Source organism: Sturnira hondurensis, unplaced genomic scaffold (assembly GCF_014824575.4).
Source record: "Sturnira hondurensis isolate 20B ecotype Veracruz unplaced genomic scaffold, ASM1482457v3 Scaffold0022136, whole genome shotgun sequence".
Classification (NCBI taxonomy): domain Eukaryota; kingdom Metazoa; phylum Chordata; class Mammalia; order Chiroptera; family Phyllostomidae; genus Sturnira; species Sturnira hondurensis.
Window position 1 is genome coordinate 10,156,296 of NW_028094767.1, and position 20,315 is coordinate 10,176,610.

Consider the following 20,315-nt stretch of genomic DNA (forward strand, 5'->3'; position numbering starts at 1 on the left):
TTGTTGTGAGTTCATTTTCATTTGTTTCCAGAAACTTTTTGATTTCTTCCCTAATTTCAATCTTGACCCATTCATTGTTTAATAGCATACTGTTCAGTCTCCATGATTTTGGGTGTTTTGGGTTTTTTCCTGTGGGGTTGGTTTCCAATTTCAGTCCCTTGTGATCAGAGAAAATGCTTGGTATGATTTCTATTTTCCTGAATTTGTTGAGACTTGTTTTGTGTCCTATCATGTGGTCTATCTTTGAAAATGTTCCATGTGCATTTGAAAAGAATGTGTAGTTAGCTTCTTTGGGATGGAGGGCTCTATATATATCAATAGGTCCATTTCATCTAGGGTGTCATTTAATGCTGCAATATCTTTTTTGATATTTTGTTTGGAAGATTTGTCCATTTTAGACAGTGGGGTGTTAAATCCCCTACTATAATTGTGTTGCTGTCAATATCTTTCTTGAGGTCCTCTAGGATGTTCTTTATATATTTGGGTGCTCCTATGTTGGGTGCATATATATTTATGATGTTAATGTCTTCTTGGTGGATTCTTCCCTTGAGTATTATGAAGTGACCTTCTAGGTCTCTCTTTATGGCCCTTTTTTTGAAGTCTATTTTGTCTGATATGAGAATTGCTACCCCGGCTTTTTTTTCTTGTCCATTTGCTTGGAAAATTTGTTTCCATCCTTTTACTTTTAGTCTGTGGTGGTCTTTTGACCTGCATACAGGTCTTTTGCCTCCTTGGTTAGATTTATTCATATATGGCCTTTATTATATTGAGGAATGCTCCTTCTATTCCCATTTTTCTGAGTAGCTTTATCATAAATGGGTGTTGAACCTTATGTGTCTCTTATAGGTGGGTCTCTTGCAGGCAACATATGTGTGGGTCATGCTTTCTTATCCATTCAGCTATTCTATGTCTTTTAATTGGTGCATTTAATCCATTTACATTTAAGGTTATTATTGAAAGGTACTTACTCATTGCCATTTATGTACCTGTGTTCCTCTCCGTCTCTCTCTTTTCCTTCCTTTCCTTAAAGTAGCCCTTTTAGTAATTCCTGTAGAGCTGGTTTGGTGGAAGCGTATTCTTTTAGACTTCTTTTGTCTTGGAAGCTCTTTATTTGGCCTTCTATCTTGACTGAGAGCCTTGCTGGGTACAGTAGCCTTGGTTGTAGGTCTCTGTTTCTCATTACTTGGAATATTTCTTGCCATTCTCTTCTTGCTTGGAGTGTTTCCATTGAGAAGTCAGTAGCCAATCTTATTGGGACCCCCCTTGTATGTTACTTCCTTTTTCTCCCTTGCTGCCTTTAGGATTTTCTCTTTGTCTTGGAGATTTGCCATTTTAATGATGATGTGTCTTGCAGTAGGCCTCTTTGGGTTCCACCTGATTGGGACTCTCTGCGATTCCTGAGTCCGTGTGACTTTATCTCTCCTCAACTTAGGAAAATTTCCCATTATTACTCTTTCCGGTAGGTTTTCTATCCCTTGTTCCTCTTCCTCTCCTTCTGGTATTCCTATTATTTGGATATTATTACATTTCATGTTGTCTTGCATTTCTCTTAAATTCTCCTCATTTTTTCTGAGTCTCTTATCCATTACTTCGGCCGTCTGGGAGATTCTTTCTATCTTGTCTTCGATCTCACTTATGCGATCTTCTGCCTCATTGATTCTATTCTTCATACCTTCTACTGTGTTCTTTAGTTCAGAAATTGTATTCTTCATTTCCTCTTGGCCTTTACTGGTGGTTTCTATTTCCTTTTTCATGTTGGTATAGTTTGCAGAGAGTTCATTGTAGCTCCCATGTAGTTTCTGGTAGCTCATTGTAAGCTCTTTGAATTTCCTGATAACCAGTGCTTTGAATTCAATATCTAATAGTTGGCTTGCCTCTATTTCATCTAACATTCTTTCTGAGACTTCCTCCTTTTCTTTCATTTGGGGATTGTTTCTTTGTCTTCCCATTGTTTGTGTTGCTCTTCTCATTGGCCTCAGCTTCTTAAAGTGATCTGTTCTAGTTCCCTAGGTTTATGGTGTGAACTTCTGTGGTAGGATGCCAGTGAAATTCAGTGGTGCAGTCTCCTGCAGGCATCTTGGTGTTTTCCACTTCCACCTACTCCTCTTGTTGGTTTCCAGCTGGTCAAACCTTTTCTTCTGGTCTCACTAGCTGCAGCAGCCTGAGGAGCTATTAGTGTGGCCCTTCTCTCATTTAGGTGAACTCAGCTGGTCTCGCCAGTGCCTTCCCAAGATCCAGACTGGCACTGCTCTCCCACACCCCACTGAGAGCAGGTTTTTCCCCAGGCTTCCCAGCCCTGGCCTGGAGTAAGGGCACCCACTGCCAGCCAGGCTTTCCTGGTCTCACAGGCTTTGGCTTGGACCTTTCCCAGTGCTGTGGCTGCACACACAGGGCAACTCAAAATTCTTCCAAGCCAGCAGCCACAGCCTGACTCCCAGTGCTTCTCAGTCTGCGCCCAGCTGGGTAGGGATAGAGCTGGTGACTGGTGCTCTTCCAGGGGCCCTGCCAGTAGCCCGCAGCTCCCTGAGACTGTGGGAGCACTGGCTCAAGTCCAGCGCTCTCAGTTCCCCAAGCTGACAACAGCCTGACTCCCAATGCTTCTCGGTCTGTGCCTGGCTGGGTAGGGATGGAGCTGACCAACTGGCACTCTTCCAGGGGCACTGCCAGTAACCTGCAGCTCCCCTTGACTGTGTGAACACAGGGGCGACTCAGTTCCCCAAGCAGGCCACCGCAGCCTGACTCCACAAGTTATCAGAGCTCTCTGGTTTACTTCCCAATGCCCACTCCTCTCTCTGCCACTACAGGCAAACGGATCTCTCCTGGTGTTTTCCAATCTGTGCCCTGGTGGATAGAGAGGGTGCCGGTGACTAGTTCTCTCCCAGGGTTGTTGTTGCCCACCCTCAGCTCTCAGAGACCGGGGTGACCAGCCAGGGCCCTGGTGCAGCCCGGCGGAGGGCCTGCAGCCTCTGCGCTGTTCCCTCATACCTTGATGATCTGCAGTCACCTCCTCTCCTCAACCTCTGGTCATTCAGTGTCCGCTACACTTTCTGGGGTCCTGCCTTCCTATATGCTGGGTCCCTGTTGAGTATCTGCTGCGCTCCTCTGCAGATCAGCCCGGTTTTTCTCCGGCGCATGAAGGGAAGTGAAATCCTTTGTCCTACTCCACCGCCATCTTCCAGCCTCCATTAAATCCTTAATACAATTGTTTTATCCAATGGATGACATAAAAAGTACTAAGTTTATCACAAAGAAAACAATTAATAAATTGACCTACACTAAAATTAAAAACTTTTGTTCATCAAAACTCACCCTGAAGAGATTGATAAGACAGTCTACAGAATTAGAGAAGTTATTTTCAATATATATGGTTTACAAAAAGCATGTATCCTATACACATAAATATAGGTATAAATATGACATATATATTTATATCTATATAATCAATAACAGAAAAAATAAACAAATAGAAATATGAACAAGAAATGCAAACTGACACTTCACAAAAGAGGATGTCAAAATAGCCACTAAGCATGAAATTATGTTCAATTTCCCTAATATGAAAAAACTTAAAGTTACAAAATAAACAGAATAGTTAAATCTACAGGTTGACAATCCCAAGTGATGGTAAAAATATGGATCAGCTATAACTCTTACATATATGCAGATAAGATATTAAATTGAAGTGTCATTTTGGAACACTGGCAATAGCTGCTAAATTGATAATATTCATACTCACAGAGCAATTTAGCCCCTAGTTGTACATATAACAGAAGCACATGCACTTCAACACATGAGACACACATGAGATTGTCATAGCAGCATTATTCATAATAGCCAAAAACTGGGAGGAAAATGTCTGTCTATAGAAAAAGGCAATAACTGAAGTATGAATATTTATTTAATAGAATATCAAAGCAGTGGAAATTAACAAATTCTAGCATGAATGTGATCTCTCAAACATAATATGCAAAAGCACATAGACACAAAAGAGTATATATAGTGTGATCCACTAATAAGAAGACTAAAATCAAGCAGAAGTAGTCCTAGCGGTTAAACATCAGGATTGTGGTTCCTTTTGGTGGAGTAAAGAAACAAGTATTGATTGATAGAATTTCTGACAATGTAAATAATATTCTTTTTCTTGATAGTGTTTGCATGAGCAGATTCATTTTCTGATAATACAGTGAGCCGTATGCTTAAATCATGTGATTTTTCTGTATGAGTTAAATTCCAATTAAGAATGTTTTTAAAAAACGCCTGGCTGGTGTAGCTCAGAGCCTGCAAACCACACAATCGATTCCCAGTCAGGGCACATGCCTGGGTTGCAGGCCAGTTCCCAGCAGGGGACTCATGAGAGGCAACCATACATTGATATTTCTCTCCTTCTCTCCTTCCCTTCCCCTCTAAAGATAAATAAATAAAATCTTTTAAAAAACATTACTTACATGGGAAGATGTCTAAAATGTATTGTTAAATAAAAAGAGAAAGGTTAATAAAACTATTTTTACATTATTTTATTATTTTTAAAAATAAAATCACACTATAAAAATATTTTTATGTGGTTAAATACACAATAGAAGAGAATGCATCAAAGTGAGGTGAAGGATGGGCTGGAGGAAGGGAGAATGTTCCTCTTTTTTTCTTTAAAATTTATCATTTCTATTTCTATGAAAGATACTGAAATTAAAATATAAATAATAAGTCAAATTATTCAATATTCAGTATGTGCCAGGCACTTTTCATTTATTATTTTCCTTAATTATCACAATAGTTCTACAAATTAGTTCCTCTGATTATCCCATTATAATATATAAGGAAGTGGGACTCAAAATAGTTAAGGTCATCTCTCTATTAGTAAACAGAGTGAAACATTAATCTCATATCAAGTTAATGCTGTTAACATCACACTATTTTCAGCCTGTGGAAAGTATTGTGCCTTTCTAACATAGGACTGTTACATATTCCTTGAGGGCAAAAATTGTATCTGTTAAATAAAAGATTGTTATTAAATATAACAAATCTAAGTTTCTCTCTACTGTTCCGTAATTGTCTTCTTAAAGGTAGTGAGAAGAATTTTGGACAGCAGTTTCTTCATTTATTTCTTGTGGAAGGAAGGCCCAATGTTAAATATGGATGTGGAAGTTCCCAAAATAGTTTGACTCTTTCTGCTGATTATACCATTAACACAAATGCATTCGTCCCTATCACCATACGGTAAGTGCCCCACAGTATTCTTTGAACTCCAGTGCTCGACCTTATTTTTCAAGTGTTATTTATGTGTATAACAGTCACCTGAATACAGAAAGACAAAAAGGTTCATCTGAAAATTGTTTTGCTAATCTTATTTTTTCCAGTTTGGTAGAGAACTAGTGGAAATTTTGTCCTGTCCAAAACATCCGCAGAGATATTTGGTCCAAGCCAAAATGTCCTTGAAAGTTGATTCTATCCAAGACATGAACAATTAATGTAACTCCCATTTCCTGCAAGATTCTAACCCCAACCCATCTGCCTGACCCATGTGCCATTACCAGCTGGGCTGCTGAGGCAAGAAGAGTTATTATTGGCAGTACAGCAGCAGCACAATTATTAGGCCGATAAAACATGATAGGATTTTGTATGTATTACTCCTGCACACCACATGTACACATAAATGTTTGGGGCTATTTGAACTAAGGACCATTTGGCCCGGACCAAATGTCTCATTTCAGCAGATGTTTTAGACGAGCCAAATATTCTGCAAGGTAGTAGGGTAAACTACAATTAAATTAAGATATAATTTGATATAATCAAATTGTACATAAAAAGGAATCGATTTCTTTGAAAATATCATGGAGCAAATAAAGTCAGGTTGTTCAACTGGAATAAAGTGTAGTTCAAGTGTTTAACAAAATATCTATTGAGTGAAAGGGTACAGCTGTTGGAAACTGGTAGGGAGTTGGGGGTATGACTCTGCACAGAAAAAGGAAATCCAATAGAAAAAATGAATATTAAATGGAAATATCTTTCTGGAACATACAAATTTTTGGAAGGCAGTCTTAAAATTAATTCAGGCTTCAAAATAAAGAAATTGCAGAAGAGAGAAATGGCTACATGCAGAGGTCACATCCTGAAGGCATTACTGAATGAAATTTTCACATAGCAGCCAAGAATTGAAAATTCTTTATCAGTATAGCAATCTAATGATAATGGTCTCTAAAGTCACTCTATCTCAGTCTAAAGTAATATTTTGGATCTGAGCTTATATGTTATATGACAATTGGAGAAGTGAGTCTGATCAGCAGGAGTCTTGGCTAACCTATGAAGGTTATATAAATCAAATAAAATTTTCCAGGGTCTGCATCAATCCAAAAATGAAATCAAGGGAATTGACACCAATCAGAATATAGAAATGCCATATAAAGGCAAGGATGTTTTTACTCATTTTTAATGCACTGAGCCAGGATTTCAGAGGGGAAGTTGCTCCTTCAGTAAATGTCTGCAAACAAGAAGTGAAGGTATCTAGCCTGAGTAACTCAGTTGATTATGACAGGAAGGCAATGAAATTACCCAAAGGTTAGGAAATTATAATTCATAAATTAGACACACCCTTTAGGAACACTAAGATCTATGTGGGCAAAACAAAATTTCAGATTATCTCTCTTACAAGGTTAGCAGTTGATCCCCCCACCACCAAAAACAGGCAAATGAGACGTTGAATAATTTGGATACCAATTTAAAAGTTATTTCTATTAATAATACCATAATTCTAAATAATATCATCATTTCATATGAGCAATGGCACATCTGATTGCATACAACATGATTTTTATTTTGGGGCAAACTTTCTTTAAATAATTTTATTTTTTGCCTTTAAGTAATGATGATCAAATGGGACAGTCCTCAAGTAAACCACTCAGATACTTAGGTAGCCTGAAGTTGAAATTATCTTGTAAAAAAATGTCAATACTTTTAGTAAAACTGAAAACCAAAGACATTCCAAACCTTTCAGTTAATTTTATCAAAAATTTAGAAAGTAAAAAACAGGTATCTCTACTGATGCAAAAATGAAAATCTGCTTTATCTTCGAGGCAATATCCTACAAGACCTCAAGGTGACCATAGGTTGTGTTAAAGGCTGACACTACAACTATATTACACATTGCATATTACTGTTATATACAGCATTTAAATTCATATAGCAAATACAAATTATTTAAATTTATGTAGTAAATTTTTTACTCTTTTTTCTTAATCCCTTCACCTATATCACCCAGCCCTCAACCCCTCTCCCTCTGACAGCTGTCAGTCTGTTCTCTGCACCTGTGAGTCTGTTTCTATTTTGTTTATATTGTTCATTAGATTCCACATATAAGCGAATTCATATGTTATTTGTCTTTGTCTGACTGGCTTGTATCACTTAACATAATACCCTCAAAGTTCATCCACACAGTCACAAAAGGTAAGATTTCCTTTATTTTATAGCTAAATATTATTTCACTGTGTAAATGTACCACAGCTTTTTTACCCACTCATTCACTGATGGGCACTTGGACTGCTTCCACATCTTGGTTGTAAGTACCACTGCAGTGAATGTAGGGGGCATGTATTCTTCTGAATCAGTGCTTTGACTCTCTTTGGATATATTCCCAAAAGTAGTATCACTGAGTCATAAGGTGGTTTCATTTTTAATTTTTTGAGGAAATTCCATACAGTTTTCCACAGTGGCTGCACCAGTCTGCATCCCACCAACAGTGCCCCAGGACAAGTGTTCCTTTTCTCTACAAACTTGCCAACACTGGTCATTTGAGGATTTATTGATGATAGTCATTCTGACTTGTGTGAAGTGATAATCTCATTGTGGTTTTAATATATGTTTCTCTGGTGATTAGTTACTTTAGTATCTTTTCATATGTCTATTAGTCATATGTATATCTCCTTTGGAGAAGTGTCTATTCAGATTCTTTGCTCATTTTTAATTAAATAGTTTGCTTCTTGGTGTTGAGTTGTTTGAGTTATTTATAAATTTTGGGTATTAACTCCTTATCAAATGTCTCATTGGCAAATATGTTCTTTCACTTAGTGGGTTGTGCCTTCATTTGTTGATAGTTTCCCTTACTATGCAAAAACTATTTAGTTTGATGTAATCCCATTTGTCTACTTTTTCTTTTCCTTCCCTTGCCTAAGGAGAGATATATCAGAAAAGATACAACAGTGTGCTGATTACCAGAGGGAAGGGGGAATGGGAGAAGGTAGAAGAGGGCGAAGGGAGGATAAATCAGTGTCATCGCAATAAATTCAGTTAAAGAAAAGAAAAAATATTGCTATGACAAATGCTCAAGATTTTACTGCCTATGTTTTCTTAAGGACTTTGATGGTGTCTAGTTTTACACTTAGGACTTCCCATCCTTCACCAGGCATAATTTAACATGAAAAGGATGGGTCTTGTTTTACAGCTCATCCTAGCACCCTAATTCTCATGAAGAAGATTCTTCCTATGAAAATTCATAATAAATTTCTCCCTGAAAAGCATGGGTATTCAGTTATTTGTAAATATATGAATATTGATGGAGTTTTTTCTTATATTTAAGTGTTCTTAATAAAATACCATAGCCAGACTGATAAGAATTTATTTTAAAAAATCAATGGAATGAGTTCTAAAGTAAACATGTAGAAGATGGCCTTGAATTTTATTTTGTTATTAGCCCCAGAGAATAAACATGTCAGTATTTTTTATACTAAATCTGCATTATATCTGTAGGGTAGATAACAGAAGTAAAACAAACTTGAATAAACCACTCGTAGTGATTGAGGTCAATTCAGTATCAAGATAGAAGTTCTTCTTAAATGAAATGGAGCAGAGATCACAGTTCTATAGATACATTGTAATTCATACTCATGCACAGTTTGTCTTTCATTTTTAAAAAAATTTGAAAGGGATCACAGAGAAAGAGCCTTGGTTTTCACAAAGGTTATTCTCCTTTGGCAAAATTCAGAAAAACTGTCACACTATATATATACTTTTTAAAGTTTCTGAAGTTTAAATTTTTCTGGCACCTTTTGTGTCTTTCCTATACAAAATCTATCTCTTTACCTGTTATTTTGTTCTCTAAAGAAATCCTATGCTCTTTTCCCTAGGTTATTTACTGTGTTATCTGCATGTTTAAAAGCCACATAACCTTTTTTACCTTCACTGTATTCCACCACCCCAAACACCTGACATTTCCTCAAAGATTCATCTTGAGATACAAAGTTACCCATGTAGGAATCTAAGGTATACTCTAATATCTAATAATTAATTCTGGTTCACAAGCTCTTAGGGTAGCCAAAGCCAAGTGGATGTTGGCCAAGAATTGCATGCCAGAATACATCCCTATCAAGCACGTTTTGGTAGCAGGTCAGTGTAAAGAAATGCAAGCTGGTTTAATACCAATTGGACAAAAGCTAGAAAAGTTTCTAAGTAGCTGGGCAACAAGAAGCCTAGCACTACTCAAACATCAGGTAAAACAATTGCAGTTATTTTTGTCACATTACCTTCTTAGATATCTGGCCAAAAAAACCAAAATGAACTAATAAAAACTGCTGCTGAGTTTTGTAAATGGACCCATTGCTACCTCCTGTTTGATCTTATTATTATTTCCCACAGTTGTTTGATGAAAGAAGTAGATTAAAAATTTATTATAATGCAAAACCAACATTAAACTCAGAAAATGGAAAATGAAAAGATTCTGAGTAGGATTGATTTTGACTATATCAAATGAAGAGATTTACTAGTAAATTATCAAAAAATAAGAAAGGAACAAAATACAGCTTCTTATAATACTCATATTTAATTTGTCAAAGGCCTTTCAGAAAACCCTGCTCAAAATCAGATTCTAGTGCTTTGCCTTTTTCCCCACATAAATGCTTTGTCATTGCAACTTGCTACCCAGCTGGTATTGACTTAGAACTTCATACAGAGAATGAATGGGAGAATTGTTCAAGTTTATGTGAGAAGAAAGAATATCCATAATGTATTATCAACTGTAATTTTGAGAATAATTGAGAATGTTCATATTTCTCATATTCTAAAATCTATAAAAGTTTCTCACACAGTACTGATAGTTAATGTTATATAAACTATGGATTGCCTGTGTTTAGTCTTAGAGCCAAGAAACTGTGTCATAGTGAGAAACTTCACTTCTTGAAACAGATGGTGACTTTTGAACTGTGCTAAATCTAAAAGATATTAGATTTATTCATAAAATGTTGCCATGTCAATATGGAAAGTTTGGCAAGCTTTTCATCTTAAAAAGGTCAGACCATCAGTTCAATGTTAATTTCTGTATAGTTTCCATCACCTCTTCCATCTGGTATTTCTTAGAGGAAATGTAGGAAAACTAGTACTCAAATGGGAAATTCAGTATAATACTTTGTTATTAAATTGACATGCATGTAAATACATAAATCTAAACATTTCTCTTGTTCCTTAATCCATACCTATGACAGTATTCACATATAACATGTCCATATATAGTATACATCAATACCAGCTAGGAAGCAAGTTATAGTATAGTTCATTTGTATTCAGTTGTGAATAGCTACTGTAAAATAAACATTTCTTACAGTTAATATTAAGAAAAATTGTAAAGAATATCTGTGAATATAGAAGTTGATTATTTTAGTATTGTTTAGGATATTGGATCAAGTCTTCTGCTAACATATATAGTTGTCTTTGAAATTTGCATATATTTTAAGGAACAAAGAAGTTAAGTATCAGTTTGGTGCTTATTAATGCAGAAATAAATGAAACTTTCTGAGCAAAGGCATCATAATCTGAATGTAAACCTGAAACTACACAGTATATTCACTGAATCTTATGTTACTGGCCTCAACTAGCCAGTTTAATATTTGTAAAAATTTTCAAGTGATTGTTTATCTATACAATCACATATGTCCCTCTTACCTGAAATTCAGATCAATTTTTTCCAAATTGAATGACTTTTAGCAAAGTTATAAAAGTGTAGACTCAGGTCCACAATTTGTCATCTTCTGGTGTGTTGAGATGCTGCAACAGACCAGGAAACTAGTTACCCCTCAAATCCTGAGAGCAACCATAAAGACTCTAGTGAGAAGAAAGAAAGATAACAGTTGGCAAGTACAGCTATAACACAGCGTGGAAAGTGAACTGGATTTTGAAAAAAGATTAAGAATTTATCAAGGGGACAGCAGATAGAAAAAAGATCAGCAAAGATGCCATTATGCAGAATGACACCATGGCTCACATAGGAAACTGTATGGAAATTGGGTCTGATGAGAACATGAAGATCAAGGGTTAGCTCTTCAGCAAATCATCATGAAACACAATTTCTAATGCAGAACATCATAATAAATTAAAATAAAAGCTAAGAAATTATTTTCAAAATTAGTCATGTATGCTGCGAAAGGCTTCACATCCTTTCATCCTTTATTATTAGTGATGGACTTCTACAACTGTCAGAAAGGAATATTGAGGAAGTTTACTTTATGGTGGCAGAAAATATGGCAACATGAACTTCAATCCCTAACAGCCTTGTCTCTTTGTAATTCTAAAATATGTGTACTCTAGGACTTCTGGCCAAGATGGAGGCGTAGCTGGAAACACTGTGTCTCCTCACACAACCAAGTTTAAAGACAATAAAGTTTTAATAACAAAAACACAACCAAAAACATGAAAATTTGAACTGTGCTGAAGTCTGACAACAACAAACCATTCATCTAGCCTGGTGAGGGCGGGGAGTCAGCGGTTGGTGGAGCAGGGTCACACAGTAAAAAGCGGCTGGACCAGACTGACCTAGGCGCACAGGCAGCTGTTGGCAGATCCCAGGTGTGAGGTGGCAACAGGTGGACCCAGTAAGGGTGCAAGGCGCCTGGCTGACCAGGGTCACACATTCATGCACAGATAAACCAGTCAAAGGAGTGAGCAGTGAGACAGACTGTGCAGGCTACGGCCCCAGCGATGTGAATTAAAGTTTAAAAGCACCAATTGAAAAAACTCTCAGGGTCAAAGTGCTGGGAGAAGCTCCCAGGCTCACAGAGAGTTTGTTGGAGAGACCCACAGGGTCCTGGAGGGTACACAGGCCCACACACCCGGGAACCAGCACCAGAGGGGCCAATTTGCTTGTGGGAAGCAGCAGAGGGGACTGAAATCCGAGAGAGTGGAACAAACGCCATTGCCCCTCTCTGACCCCGCCCCCACATACAACATCACAACCCAGCAACTGGGTCACCCTGCCCTGGTGAACATCTAAGGCTCCGCCCCTCATAAAGAACAGGCGCAAACAAACCAAAACATTATGGCTCAAACAGAAGAACAAATCAAAGCCCCGGAGTCAATACTTTTAAGCGACCAAGAGATAACCAACCTATGAGATGCATAGTTCAAAACACTGGTGATCAAGATGCTCACAGAACTGGTTGATTTTAGTCACAAATTAGAGGAACACATGAAGGCTAAACTAATTGAAATGAAGGGAAATGCACAGGAAACCAATAGTGATGGAAAGGAAACTGGGACTCAAATCAAGGGAGTGGACCAGAAGGAAGAAAAAATGACCAAATAGAAAAGAAGAAAGAAACAAGAATCCAAAAAAATGAGGAGAGGCTTAGGAACCTCCAGGGCATCTTTAAACGTTCCAAGGTCCCAATTACAGGGATACCAGAAGGGGAAGAGGAAGAGAAACAAATGGAAAACTTATTTGAACAAATAATAAAGAAGAACTTCCCCAGTCTGGCAAAGGAAATAGACTTCCAGGAAATCCAAGAAGCTCAGAGAATCCCAAAGAAGTTGGACCCAAGGAGGAACACACCAAGGCACATCATAATTACATTAGCCAAAATTAAAATGAAGAAGAGAATCCTAGAAGCAGCAAGAGATAAGGGGACAGTCACCTACAAAGGAGTTCCCATCCGACTGTCAGCTGATTTCTCAAGAGACCTTACAGGCAAGAAGGGGCTGGAAAGAAGTATTTCAAGTCATGAAATCCAAAGACCTACAGCCAAGATTGCTTTATCCAGCAAAGCTTTCATTTAGAACAGAAGGGCAGATAAACTGCTTTTCAGATAAGGTCAAATTCAAGGGGTTCATCATCACCAAGCACTTATTATATGAAACATTAAAGGGACTTATCTAAGAAAAAGAAGATAAAAAATATGAACAGTGAAAGACAGCAAGCTCACAGTTATTAACAATCACAGCTAAAACAAAAGCAACCTAAGAGGACAGCTGGATAAGGAGCAGAACCATAGAAATGGAGATCACATGGAGGGTTAGCAACAGGGGAGTGGGAGGAGGAAAAGGGGGGAGAAGGTACAGAGAATAAGTACCATAGATGGTAGGTAGAAAGTAGACAGGGGGGAGGGCAAGAGTAGTATGGGAAATATAGAATCTAAAGAACTTGTGACACATGGACATAAACTAAATGGGGGGGGGAGTGGTGGGGGAGAGGGTGTGCTAGGTGGAAGGGAATGAGGGGGGAAATGGGACAACTGTAATGGCATAATCAATAAAATATATTAAAAAGAAAATGTATGTACTCTATCATCTTTAAGGCAAAATTATGAAAGAAAGTAACAGGAAGCTAATGAAGGCTTAGGAGTAAACTGAATATATAGGAATTTAGGCCAAAAAGCAATAACTGGTAGAGCCAAAGAACACTTTGCAGCACAGGGAATTTAAATAAAAAAATTAGACATGTTGAAAAATAAGATTTATGAGAAAATGTCAAGGGCTTATTTTTTTATTAAATGAAGTAGTAATGATTTAATAGAGTAGATGTATATTCTACATATCTTCCAACCTGCTTCTGTAGGCCCCTTACTACTTCCTAATTAGGATCTATCCTTGCAGTTAAAGAATATTTGATTACTGCCTTAAAACTACTACCAAGAAAGATATTTTACTGTGAAAATTCTTTAAATCTCATTTTTAGTGGTAGGCCTCATTCTCTATCAACATATTTATCTTGATTAACTTCTTTACAACAATTCTCACAGAGTGGAGTCAAAATATAGACAATCTTACTTATTTTAAAAAATGGCCAGCCATCTCACTTTCTAAACAAAACTAAAAGAAACTATGCCAGCTTCATCATCAACAAACTATCCAGGATAGCATCAATACACTGAATGAAAAGAAGTTGTATATTGAGATAAATTGTTTTACAATTTGACATCTGTGAACTCTGTTTTACCTAACACAGACTCATTTAAGAATAGTTTAATACTTTTCAAAGTATTTACTAAATTTTTTCATTGAAAGCTGTTTTCATAGATAGATACTGGTATTGAGCCAAGGTGTTTGAACTCAATAAATATAAAATAAAGACTTATATTACTCCTTTAGGTAATATTCTGTGGCATCCTGAGACAGTAAATTTCTGCTTTATGGTGTATACAGAATTCTGTCCTTGGTCCCTCCTACTTTTAACTTTGTAATAGTTGGATTAATTCTAATTACCAGTGATAACTGAACTCCAGACAAAATATTAACAAAGACAAAGAGTAGGAGATTGCAGGATAAAGTCTGTATCAAATACCATAAATGTTTACAGAGGAGGCTATTAGACAGTTGGTAAAGCTCTCGTCATTTGGAGGACAGGAATTTTCAATATGTGATGGGCTGGTGTGAACTACACAATGCCCTGAAATTTCTTTCACTCCTCCAAATTAATAAAAAGCAAAGGAGCATTCTCCTGCTTGTATTGTATCAGTAGTGACCCTCATTCTTGCCAATAAGACAAAGTGGCAGAAACTGTGCTGAAAAAGAATTTCAACTCCTCTAGTACACAGACCTCATAAAAAAAAGTTATGGAAACACAGTTTCAGCTGACCATAGCCTCTGTGGAAAATTCTTAGAAGAAAGAAGAAGAAATGTCTTGGATTGGCGATGCACAGAAACCACCTATGAGCAAAGTCTGATACTTGGAGACCCATGTGCAAGAAGTCCTGAGGATTCCTAAAAATATTTACAGACAGAAATTCTGTAGTTGTAATTCGTGCAGTTAAAGAAATTGGTTCTCAGCCACTGAGGCTTAATAACTGGTGTCTTAGGTCAGGTTCCTTGAAAGTAGACAGTAAAGATTTGCATGCAGGAAGTTTATTAGGGAGTGCTCTTGGGAACAGCATCAGGGAGGCAGTGAGAAAAGCAACTCTGGAGTAGAGGTAGAAGTTTAATTGGAAGGCAGTTGCAACAGAGGCTTCAGCTGCCCTTACAGGAAGTCTGGAATAGATATGCTCATAGTCTCGTGAATTGAGTCAAGGGGACCTGGCCTTCGTACCCCAACCCCAACCCCAGGGAAGTCAGGCTGCACACCATAGCATTCACTGCAACTGGTGAGGCTCACGACTACATCAGCACTTAGTAACCAATGAAGGCCAAGATGCTTGGGCTTGACTTACAGGTAAGCAAACGAATGTTGTCTAATAAACGAGACACATATTGCTACACCCATGATAACCTCCACCATTGCAACAAAAGGCTGAATTCCTGTGTTAATGACATATTTCTACTCTCTCTGGTCAGGAGTAACAAAAAAAAATAGTGAAACTTAGGAAGAATAGATAAAGACTAATCACATCAAAACCCAGAAGGCCAATTTTGTAGGTGAGCGTCAGCATGGGCATAGAGAACCACAAATAATGCCATTCAATGATGTGTCATTGGAACACAGAGCACTGCCCAAAGGCAAAAGGATAGATTTTTATGTCCATTAGGATTCAGACTGAAGGCACAGGACGAAAAGAGCAGAACCATGGGAATGGGATAGTGAGGGAGCATAGCACTCTCTGTATAATTTCAAAGAAGTATTTTACCTGTCTGTGCCTTTCTTTGAAACATAAAGATAGTAGCATCCATCTTCTGTCATATAAGCTTCTGTGAGTATCATATATATATATATATATATATATATATATATATATATATATATATGTGAAAGTTCTTTGAAAAGCATCAAAAGTATAGTATTATTGTTCTGGTTTATCATACATATAAGTCTATTTCTTCTATTGCTGCCCTGGGACTAGAAAAATTGCTCACCACTTTTTATTTTATAACATCTTATTAAAAACACTTCATAAAAATTTTAATGAGGTTTTCTACAGATATTTCTCTCTCCAATTAAATAAACTTATTTTCTCGTGGTTTTGTTCCCTGAGCATTTAATTATTTTAGGCCCTATCTTCTGCATCTCCTCCAAAGTTTTCAACAGCTCTATCTTGAATTTAATGTGATTTAATTAATTAATGGACAGGAAGATCAAAGACATCATGTATATTTCTCCAGATATAATTTTCCTATAGTTATTAGCAACATATCTTCTAATCTACAGGAAGGCCTCAAAAATTATATACAATACCAGTTTACATTTATTAAATGTCCATCAAGAGTGTTTAAGGACAACATGCCCTGGCTGGTGTAGCTCAGTGGATTGAGCACGGGCCTGTGAAGCAAAGGTTCACTGGTTTGATTCCCAGTCAGGGCACATGCCTGGGTTGCAGGCCAGGTCCCCAGTAGGGGAAGCATGAAAGGCAACCACACACTGATGTTTCTCTCCCTCTGTTTCTCCTTCCCTTCCCCTCTCTCTAAAAATAAATAAACAAAATATAAAAAAAGAGTGTTTAAGGACAACAAAACAAACATGCAAAATATAAGCAAAGACACTGAAATAGAGAACAGGCTGACAGTGACCAGAGGGGAGGGAATTTCAGGGGAAAAGGGGAAGGATTTACAAGAACAAGTATAAAGGACACATGGACAATAACTAAGGTGGGGGGTGGAAATGGGAGGGAGGGGGAGGGCTGGGTGAGTGGGCTGGGATGGGAGTAAAAGACAGAAAACTGTACTTGAACAACAATTAAAATAAATAAATAAAATAAATTTCAAAAAAGTGTTTCAGGAATATGTTTGAGGAAGGTACAATATGCTTGATAAAAGTAACAACTTTCATGTAGTCCATTTTAATCTCTCTTCAGAAACTTCTTCTTTGCATGCACAGTGTAGATGCTCACTTTGTCTGTTTCTCAGAAAGATGCCAAAGATCACATAACATACTTCGATGTGACTTACAAAATCTGCTAAAATAAATTTGGGTATAACTAATATATATTTTGTGTGAAGTGGGTGTTCCCATGTCTTATTCTGAAAGCCGCTGTTCTGGCCAATACTGATTGAGCAGTATGGGGAATAACGCACTACCGTCTGGTAAGAATGTTTTCGAGGAAGTTCCTTCCTTATTAGGCTTGCCTCCTTTTATAGTTTCACAGATGGGAAAGTGATAGTTCTGAAGATATCAGAGGAAGGCTCTGGTTTATAGTACAAAAAGCATATCAGTTCAGATCATGAAGTGGGCACAAAACGATCTGTACTGCCCAAAACATGTTTGTTTCCATGACAGCAAGGGAGAAGACTGTCCAAATGACTGTGAAATGGACATATCTAGCAAGTTTGGGGTAGATCCAACAGTATTTTATTTACAAGGATGTGCTAGAAACTTCACCTGCATATTAATAATCTCGGTTAGGCTTTTTTCATGCCCATTAATAGCTATGTGATAATAGTGTTTATTTCACACTTATGTGACAGACACTATGATAAACACAATCTCATTTAGTGTTCACAATATCTTTAAGGGGTAGCTACTTTTATGATAGCACTTAAGAGATGAGGAAACTGGGGTTTAAAGAGGTTAAGTAATTTATCTAAGGTCAGGAAACCAGTACCTGAAGTGGGGTTTTGCCTAGACCTTTTAATTCTAGATCCCTTATGTTTAATTGCCATGCTACCCAGGTCATTGCTGTCCAGATTTTTCTTCCCAAAACATTTCTAACGTGCAATAATCTCAAATCAAAGCATCTATAAGAAGTTTCTTTCTCATCACCTATCATTTTAAGGACAAAGGTCCTTTATCAGCTTCTTATTTATGCATCTTTATCCTCCTCTACTTCCCAACGTGGACTGCCCCATTCCATTGAAGCCATGATCCTTACCATCCTAAAGTCTTACCTGTTCCTGTACTTATCTTAGCTAATGCTACAATTCCACCCCCCTGAAATGCCCTTTCTGTTCTTTTCCCCTCAATTGGACACTACCCTTTGTGCAAGCCCACCTTCCCTGGGGAGCCAGCCTAGACAGGTCCCAGCTGAAAACATCACTTCAGCTCCCAGCATGCTGATGTCTAATGATTATTTGGATAGACAGCTATCTCTCATCTCCAAAAACAAACAATAAAAGGTACAACGATCTCTTCCTTCTGTCACATGTAAACTACTGTAAAAATGCTGGAAATACAATAAATATTTAATAATGGTACTTGACCTCCCAGACCACATGTGAAACTGAATTAACCCAGTATCAGCAAGAATGTCAAGGTGAATATCTGACAAGTCGAAGGAAAACAATTAGACTTCATTATGGAAACCTTACTATAGATCAGTTAATTAGATGAAGGCCTAGGAAAGATACTTTCTTAAAGAATATTTAGGCAGTCAGTTTGGCATATGCTAATACGTTATGTTCATATGCAAATAATAAAATGTTCATATAAGAAACTAGAAAATTGGCTGCAGCCAATGAGAACTCCAAAAGTTGTGGTGCAAAAAAAAATGGCATTAGTAGGGAGGCTTCAAGATTGAATGGAGAAGTTATTGATTCTATTTTTTTCTATAAAAATGTTTAAGTGATTATATTAATAATAAAATAGTTAACATTAACTAAGCTTTTACTTATTTTACAAGCACACATTTATGTTCTTTACCTGGATTTAGTTATTTATTCTTAATATTCACCCACTGAGATGTTGTTACATTTGTTCTAAGGAGCAGGACACTGAGGCATGGAGCCCGAGGGCACTGGTGGATCGCACAACAGCCTCCCAGGTCGGGAAGTCTGAACCCAGAGTCCACCTCTATTTATTACCCAACATGCATATGCATGGTATAGGCAATAAATGTAGGCAAATGTCTTGTACTTTGCACATTTCATGAAACTCTTAATACACATTAAAAATTCTCTAACTTTTTTATGCCAACATATGTTTTATGAAATTAGTGAACATAAGAGTTTTTCAAAACTCAACTATTATAAAAGTAAAAATACCCTGGCTGGTGTAGCTCAGTGGATTGAGCATGGGCCTGTGAACCAAAGGATCGTGGTTCAATTCCCAGTCAGGGCATATGCTTGGGTTGCAGGCCAGTTCCCAGTAGGGGCCAGTTCCCAGCAGAGGACACATGAGAAGCAACCATACCTTGATATTTCTCTCCCTCTCTCTTTCCTTTCACTCCCCTTCTAAAGATAAATAAATAATTTTTTCTTTAAAAAAGTAAAAATAATGCAAAATCTAAAACTTTTTCTCTGTTTCTACCTTTATACAATTACCATTTTCTCTCTTAAGGAATTTCACAAAATAATATTTAGTGAAAATTATGTTCTAATTGTGATGCCATTTTGGAAAAAAAACAGAATCAGTATACCATCTGTCAGGTCTGGAATTAGCAAAAAGGATAGCTAGAGTAATTTTTACTTGGCCCTCAAAATATGTAGGTGTGGTAAACTTATATTTATGAACTACCATATGATGTTATACTTATAGAAAATCAAAATGTTAATGCATTTACTGTATGGGAAAGTAATGTTATTCTGTTACTTCAGATTTATTAGGCTATAATTGCTAGGTACTATATGTAAAGCCTTTAGAAATGATATGTTCATCCTTTAAAATAACATAGGTCAATTGTATTCTGTTGTGGACACATGTTTTTAAGAGCCCAGAAAAGCTGGAAAGTTTAACACAATCTCCTCCTATTTAATAAGAGGAAGGATGTTATACAAAAAGGAGTATTTTTAATTAAACAATTGACAGACTGATAATATATTATTTTTCATATTTTCCTCAAGCAAGAATATAATATTCCTATTGCTGAATATCACCAATTTTGAAAATCACCAATTTTGTTGAAACAGATTTAAAACATTTCTTCACAAAACAAGAGACAGGTATATGAACAGCAATATTCTTGATTATTTGTGAGAACACTTGCTTTAAAATATTAGATGCGAGTTGTTCAAAAATATGTCTAAGTGCTTGTTCAAAGAGTTTTCATTGTTGGATTTATTGCCACATTCAGGAATTGGAAGAGTGGTATTTTTATTATATGTGATCATTCTGATTGATTCACTGAGAAGATGAAAATTTTATTTCTAAAATCTTACCTTAATGGTCCAAAATATTTAACCAAGCATTCTTACAAAATATATGTGATGCTGATGAAAATATTTAAGTGTAAGACCCAAAAGTTGCATTAAAAATAAAGTAGCCCAACCCC

The 20,315-nt window shown here is 36.8% G+C and overlaps 1 protein-coding gene across 1 annotated transcript in view; it reads left to right on the forward strand.

Moving 5' to 3' along the window:
- LOC118978743 (protein eyes shut homolog) overlaps positions 1 to 20,315 on the forward strand; it is a 753,210-nt gene that overhangs the window by 479,363 nt on the left and 253,532 nt on the right. The window contains exon 9 of the mRNA XM_037034365.1: positions 5,061 to 5,214. Within this exon, the coding sequence (XP_036890260.1) occupies positions 5,061 to 5,214 (154 nt within the window). The remainder of the gene's footprint in view (positions 1 to 5,060; positions 5,215 to 20,315) is intronic.